At 35.1% G+C, this 8,021-nt stretch overlaps 1 protein-coding gene across 1 annotated transcript in view; it reads left to right on the top strand.

The window, feature by feature from the left end:
- The first annotated feature begins 3,334 nt into the window (after positions 1 to 3,334).
- cabp5a (calcium binding protein 5a) overlaps positions 3,335 to 8,021 on the top strand; it is a 4,802-nt gene continuing 115 nt past the window's right edge. The window contains exons 1-8 of the mRNA XM_079398172.1: positions 3,335 to 3,380; positions 3,542 to 3,619; positions 4,745 to 4,775; positions 5,559 to 5,702; positions 5,786 to 5,895; positions 5,995 to 6,142; positions 6,235 to 6,541; positions 6,619 to 8,021. The exon at positions 6,619 to 8,021 is cut by the window's right edge and continues 115 nt beyond it. Coding sequence (XP_079254298.1) covers positions 3,584 to 3,619; positions 4,745 to 4,775; positions 5,559 to 5,702; positions 5,786 to 5,895; positions 5,995 to 6,142; positions 6,235 to 6,263 — 498 coding nt within the window. The 5' untranslated portion in view covers positions 3,335 to 3,380; positions 3,542 to 3,583 and the 3' untranslated portion in view covers positions 6,264 to 6,541; positions 6,619 to 8,021. The remainder of the gene's footprint in view (positions 3,381 to 3,541; positions 3,620 to 4,744; positions 4,776 to 5,558; positions 5,703 to 5,785; positions 5,896 to 5,994; positions 6,143 to 6,234; positions 6,542 to 6,618) is intronic.

Raw genomic sequence — 8,021 nt, 5'->3', positions numbered from 1 at the left:
TTACTATACACCTATAATAATAATAAAAAGCATCAGTGGCACACAGCAGGCCTAAAAACTACCACTTTATCATAGAATATTTTCTCTGACACTTTCTCACGAAATATGATGTATTTTAGCCTCTGAGCATCATCTGTGAGGTGAAGAAGTTAATCAGCAGAGAAACAGCATGATTCCTGTCCGGATCGGAGCCAGTTACAGATATCTGCTCCACTCTCAGCTGTTTTCTCATCTATGAATGATTACGAACACTTCATTTGGTTTTTTTAATCCTGATTAAAACCTTTCCTACCCCTTTGCTTATTCAACAAAGTGGAAACATTGTGTGGATATTTTTGAACTCAGCATCACTGAATTGTTTGCAGATGAACAGAAGATGCATGGCTATATTAAAATAAGTCATTTTAACAAACATTCAAGTGCCAGTACAGCTGACCTCATATAGTTTTGTTCCCAGTTTGAGCATGTTTTGTGAAACGACAACATGCCTGAAAATATAAGTGCATGTGTAAATATGTGCCATTGAACATTAATGATGAATATGAAGCATATTAAATATTGCCACTGGATGAAGTTGCCATCTAAACTGATAGACGAGAATCAAGAGGTAACACTCGTCTATGACTTTCTGATTTTCAGCCATATGCAAAAACCTGATACATATCACATAACATGCTCTTAAAAAGTAACAAGTAGAAAAACTAAACAGATTACACATCCAGAATATGACTGAAATTCATTGTAAATCTGAAGAAATAGTGTTGTCAAAAGATTAAATCGCATCCAAAATAAGTTTTTGTTTGCATAATATATGTGTACTGTGTTATTATAGACAGTGGGGCAAATAAGTATTTGATACACTGCTGATTTTTCAAGTTTTTCCTCTTACAAAGAATGGAGAGATCTGTAATGTTCATCGTAGCTACACCTCAACTGTGAGAGACAGGATATTAAACGGGATGGACTACAGGACAATAGCAAACAGCTGGTGGCGCAATTATTCGGCAGTGTATCAAATACTTATTTGCCCCACTGTATATAAAAATACACACACATATAGAATATATTTTGAAAATATTTACATGTCTATATTTATATTCACATAATTTATATTATAAATATATTTAATATATAAACATAACATATTTTTCTTAAACATATACATGCATGTGTTTGTATTTATATATATATAATAAATATACACAGAACACACGAATATTATGTAAACAAAAGCTTTTATTTTGGATGCAATCAATCATTTGACAGCACTATATAATATATGTATTAATCACTGTATTATAGCCTTCTAAAAAAAGAAATGAAGTGGCATTGGACGGCTTTAAAGGAAGCAAACGTTATCATGAATCAAGCCATCTGTCTCTGATCTGTTCATGCGTTTATGAAATGTGATGCCCTTCATGCGTCTCTATCTCCTCTCCTCACCTTCTCTGGATCAGCATCTCCTTACATAACCCCCCAAAAACATACAGAGCAAAATAAATAAATCATCAAATCTGTATTAAGTTGCCCAAGTCCTAATCCCTTATGCAAACAGATTTGTGAAATTTGGCTATGATTTGTGGAATGAAGCCATACGTTTATGTAACAGCAATGAGGTAAAGTTAAAGGTCACGAGTCAGAAAACAATGACGGTACAGTCTTCTGACGTATTCATGTGTACTCCTTACATCAGCATCTCGTTCTGGATGAAGTCATGATGATTCAGAAGAGAGAGATGTCTGCAAACAGTGGATGGAAGGGGTATGTCCTGATGAAGACCTTGCATCCAGATTCATCTGCCAGAGATTATTAGTACGTTTATGATCTTAATGTGGAAGATGCAGATGAAATAAAACTGATAAAACCTTTCTACACTTGTGCAGTCATAACATTATGGTTATTATATTAAAATACCTCTCTGTGTGGTGCTGAAAAACACAAATTAGGCAAAAATAATCAAATGCAAAAGTAAAAAACATGTTATTTTATTATGCTAAGTTTATTAAAGTTCATAAAACAGAAATAACCTGTTCATTGGTTACAGTGAAAGATATATGCAATAGAAGATATTACTTAAGAAAAGGACCAAAAATGGTTATGATTATTTAAATAATGATGTTTTTTATGACTTCAGATGCACTCATTATTTTTTCATATCACATTTGTTTTTGTGTTCATTCTTTTAGTGTGTTCTGTAATATTTATTCATATTTAGTGTTATCTCTGATAATCAAGACTCTGATCCTGTTTAGTTCATTAAAACATATTTATTATTTCATAGTTTCTGTTAAGCTTTCATTTTGTTGTTTAACAGTATATATATTTTATAAATTAGGTTTCATGGGGGAAGTCGTGGCCTAATGGTTAGAGAGTTGGACTCGTAACCTGAAGGTTGCGGGTTCGAGTCTCGGGCCGGCAGGGATTGTAGGTGGGGGGAGTGAATGTCCAGCGCTCTCTCCAGCCTCAATACCACGACTGAGGTGCCCTTGAGCAAGACACCGAACCCCCAACTGCTCCCCGGACGCCGCAGCATAAATGCTGCCCACTGCTCCGGGTGTGTGTTCACGGTGTGTGTGTGTTCACTGCTGTGTGTGTGCGTGCGCGCGTGTGTGTGTGTGTGTTCACTGCTGTGTGTGTGTGTGTGTGTTCACTGCTGTGTGTGTGTGTGTGTGTGTGTGTGTGTGTTCACTGCTGTGTGTGTGTGCACGGTGGATGGGTTAAATGCAGAGCACGAATTCCGAGTATGGGTCACATACTTGGCTGAATGTCACTTCACTTCATATTTATATTTCCTGATTTCATTTGACTTAAAGTTTTAGTAATTTCATTGTTTGTTTTTGTCAGTTTATACTTTTTTTTAAAATGTCTATATAGTTTTTATACATTTTTATTAAATCAGTTTTTACATTTTTATTTATTTAGGTATAAAGTTAAACGAAGTGAAAATGAGAAATGTTGCTGAAATAAAATTTTAAAAGTTTTTTAAAGTAATGAAAAGGTTTTTAGTTTTTGGTGACAATAATAACCATGGAATCATCTGTAAAACATGTGAAAGGCCATGGCATGTATTTCTTACAGTAAATTTCTGGCAAATGTAGTTTTAGTGTTAATGTAATTGAGCCGGATGTGTGTGTGTGCGGTGAAGAGCATCTGATTCGCTGTGTTTCTGAGTCTGATTGCTGATGCTCTGATGCTGTCCAGTGTCCAGATGGATGTGAGTCTGACCCCTCCCTCACACACACACACTCACACACACACACACACACTCACACACACACACTCACACACACACACCCCATACAAAAGCCCTCCGGAGCCGAGCCGGTCCAGCAGAGGCCACACACCGGGACCAGATCAGCTTCACTCCAGACTCCAGGACGGTGAGCATACTTTACTTAGAAATACTGCCGTTCACTACTTTATCTTGAATGCATTTAATGTGTAGCGAGCTGATGAACAAACTAAGAGTTTTGCTCCATAAGTCTGTAATTCAAACACATCTGCTGTATGTACTTATGCATGAAACGCATGAAAGTTGCAGGGTGTTGTAACAGCATCCATCACAGACCCAACACTCACAGATATGACTGCATGCATCTTCTTACGAGGAGCGAAAATCGTAAGTCATTCGAACATATTTCACATTTGTTTTCTTACAGTATTTGCAACTTTAACATTGTCATATTTCATAAAGTCAAATCGAGACAAATTATTTGTTTAGGCTAAAAAATGCTTTTAGAAAATTATCTTAATTAATTCATAGAATTGTTAATCATTTTATGTTTTGTAGCTTATTTTTATTAGTTTCATTTATTTTTAAACAAAAGTCTATTTATAAGAAAAAAAACAGAAATGATGTTTAATTAAAGAATGGATTTGTGTTGTGTTACTTTATAACATCATCCCAGTTCATAAACACATATGTTTGTAGAAATGCATTTATTTATTTAGTTTAGTTTTATTATTAAACAAATGTCTAAATATAAGAAAAATGGAAATGCGCGGTTAGACAATTGTAATTAATGGATTTGTGTTTTATTACGTTTTCACATTATCCCACTTTATCAACAGTTTAGAAAATTACATGTTTTAAAACAAATTCATTCCTTTTTATTTTTAAATTATGTTTCTTATGTTTTCATTACTTTAGTTTTATAATAAAACAAAAAATAAATAAATGCTGTGCAATTAGAAAATCATCATTACTGGATCTGTGTTGTATTTATAACATGAATAATTTTATGAACAGTCAAGATAAATTATGTGTTTAAAATCATTTATTATAATTTATTATGAAAATAATCATGTATTTCATTTATTTTATTTTTAAAAATATATAATATTTACAATATTCTTTATTTAATTTTAGTTGTTTTATGTTTTACCATATGTTTTATGTTTCATCTCATCGTAGGTTTAGTTTGATAATAAATAAAAAAATGTAAATGTGTAAATATGAGAGAAACCGGAAACACTGTGCAATCACTAAATGGTCATTAATGGATTTGTGTTGTATTAGTTTATAGTCTGTGTTTGGCCTGATTCAGCAGACACATAATCATAATCAGCCGCATGAATCTAAACGAAACGCCACTGAGTGCTGTCTGCTTAACGGGATAAATCTCAACGCACTGCTTTAAAAGCATTCATGCCATTATCAAAATGGGGTAAAGCAGGCCTTTTAGGTTCATCTCTGACAGAGAAACACGTTTGAGAGGCTTAACCTGTGCTTTTGCTTCTGCAGGACAGAGAATTGGCAGATGATGAGATTGAAGGTAAACACACCTGTCATCTGTCTCATAATCTGCTCTATTCATCATCTGCACTAAACACAACGCTTAGACCACGCATGCAACAATTCAATAAAGAAAATTATCATTTTATTTCAACAAACGTGCATTGTTTTACACATAATCACATGCTCTGAAGAGCTGTATGACAATAAATATTAGTGGACATCACAAAAATGTTGTTATTATTATTATTTATTATCATTATTGAGAAGACAATTATACTAAATGTTTTTAAGGTAAGTGGTTGCAAGCAATTTATTTTAGCCACATTTTTGTTTTTAAATGTTGAAAGTTAGTCAACTAAATTTATTTAAATGTAGCTAAAATAAATAGTTTGCAACCACTTACCTTAAAAAAATGAGTAAATTCAATGAATCTTTTTTTTTCAGCGTGTATAGCCATAACTATTGGTAGACATCACAGAGGTTAAATAATTCTGATTAGTATTTCATGCATTACACTCTTAAAAATAAAGGAGCTTAACAGGCTCTTCACAGCGATGCCACAGAAGAAGCATTTTTGGTTCCAGAGAAGCATTGAGTCAAAGAACCATCTTACCTTTTTATAATCTAAAGAACCTTCTTTCACCACAAAGACGCTTTTGTGAAACAGAAAGGTTCTTCAGATATTAAAGGTTCTTTATGGAACCATTTAGATGAAAAGAAGGTTCTTCTAGCGTCGTGAAGCAGCTTTGTGTTTAAGATTGATTACTGTAATGTAAAATGTGCTGGTTATATGAACCTGACGAATGCTTCTTGTTCTCAGAGCTGAGAGAGGCCTTTAATGAATTTGATAAAGATAAAGACGGTCTAATTAGCTGTAAGGACCTGGGGAACCTGATGAGGACGATGGGTTACATGCCGACCGAGATGGAGCTGATCGAGCTGGGCCAGAACATCAACATGAACCGTACGCGCAGACGCATGATAATCATGATCGCTGTGAGCAAACACACGTGTTTAGAGCAGGTTTTCTGTTTCTCTGTCTCTCAGTGGGAGGAAGGGTGGACTTTGAAGACTTTGTGGAGTTAATGACACCAAAGCTTTTGGCCGAGACGGCCGGCATGATCGGAGTGAAGGAACTGAGAGATGCTTTCAAAGAGGTGAGAGACAAACCAAAGCATTATGGGCTGGAGGATCACAGGGAAGCATGCAAAAACATAACAAGTAACAGACGTCTGGTTTCTTTGTCTGTTCTCCAGTTTGACATGGACGGCGACGGCTCGATCACCACCGAGGAGCTGAGGAGCGCCATGACTAAATTACTGGGAGAACACATGAACCACAGAGAGATCGACGCCGTGGTCCGAGAGGCAGACAATAACGGAGACGGCACGGTGGATTTCGAAGGTGAGAAATGACACACATTCAGCTCTTATAGATGCTCACACTTCCTACATATTCAGGTGTGAAACACTCCTCTGCTTCTGCTCTTCTTGCAGAATTTGTCAAGATGCTGTCAAGCTGCTGAGACATTCATCTTCTGGACGCTGCAGATATAAACAACACCACAGCGCATGCATACCCCTAAATATCTAAGTTCTTCTCCCCATAAACTATGCAAAAATCTCAGGCTTTCCATGCAATACAGAGCTACTGATCCGAGAGATGGATGTGCAATCTTTTTCTGAAATTAGTCTAATATTATAACGCTTATGTCTTTACATTATTTTTAATAGATATTTGCTCAATAAAATACAAGATTAGGAAATAAATGGCATGGAGTGATGTTTTTGTGTGTGTGTGTGTGTGTGTGAGTGTGTGTGTGTGTGTGTGTGTGTGTGTGAGTGAGTGTGTGTGTGTGTGTGTGTGTGTGTGTGTTTGAGTGTGTGTGTGTGAGCGTGACAGGCCCGCTTCCAGAACTGAGGGGTTTTCTTAAATTATTAAAGGTGCTTTTCATCTATTTTGTCCTGTCTTTTGCTGTGCAATTTAAGAGTTATTCTGCAATCTCACATTAGACTCAGTTATGATGTCTGCATAATCAATCTCGTCATGTTTACACTTTGTTTGTTATAATAAGAAGATTTGTGAGTGTGAAGAACAAATGTAAATGCCTCTGATTGGCCAGTGTGTTCCAGAAATCAACAGATCTGTCTGTGATTGGCTACAAAGCTCCACGCTGTAAATGGAAACCATTGACTCTCTGCAGAACACAACTTTATTTTGCTGGTATCCTGTCGTTACAGCTGTAAGTGTGTTGTTTTGTCAGTCATTTGCGTATTAGTGTGGTCTCGCTGATCTGGGTTCAGTCTCCTAAACTCTTCAGATGAATTGAGCTCTTCAGCACACTCCACAACATCGTTTATGAATAATGCTAGATCCTGCAGACTTCCAGTAACTAAATATCTCCATTAATCTGGTGATTCTCAGAAAAAACTCAAATCTGAAGCTAACAGGCCGTGTAATCTGTGTGCTGGCCGCCGCAGAGAGCAGATGGTGAAGACAAGAGATCAGTTTTAAGAGAAACTTTCTTTGCCAGATTAAGAGATAATGGGAGGAGGATGCACTGAGAGGCACGGAAAGATTTTGAGAGCAAATTGATGTGGATATCCTGAAAACTATTGTACAGATACCAGACACATGTTTAAAACTGGCATAAACGAGCCTTCAGCGGATGCACTCACGGAAAATACTGATTTAAAGTCACATCATATAATGGTATCTAACACAAAAGTGCATTTGTTATTTTAATAAGAATCAAAGGAGACAAATGTGTTTAAATGGCCAATACTGGTTTATTTCTTATTTTAATTGTATTAATTGCATTTATTTGTTTGTTTGTTTATTTTTAAAAGTTAAAGGTCCAATACTCTATAACATATTATATGATTTCAAATAATACAAATGTTAAATATAAAATAGCTCAAAAGTAAATTATCAGTTTTTAGAATGATATGAATAATAGTGATAATAATATGGAATAATAATAATAATATGGAATTTTAAAAAAAGGTAATTGTGACATCATCTCATATTTCAGATTTTCAGAGTTTATATTGATTGATTATTGTTATTTTTTTCTTATAAAGATAAATCAACTGCATAGAAAATGTAAAATAAAATTAATAATAATAATAAAAGTGCATTGTCAGTCCCCTGTCGTGTGTGTCATGTGTTCCCGCCTCATGTGTCCATATTTGGTTTGTTTCCTGTCCTTGTTATATGTAATCATTAGTTTAATTCTTGTCCAGCCGTGTTTGTCTATTGTCTATGATTATCCCGTATATTA

The sequence above is a fragment of the Barbus barbus genome (assembly GCF_936440315.1).
Source record: "Barbus barbus genome assembly, chromosome: 38".
NCBI classification, from domain to species: domain Eukaryota; kingdom Metazoa; phylum Chordata; class Actinopteri; order Cypriniformes; family Cyprinidae; genus Barbus; species Barbus barbus.
This window is presented reverse-complemented; position numbering and strand designations above follow the sequence as displayed.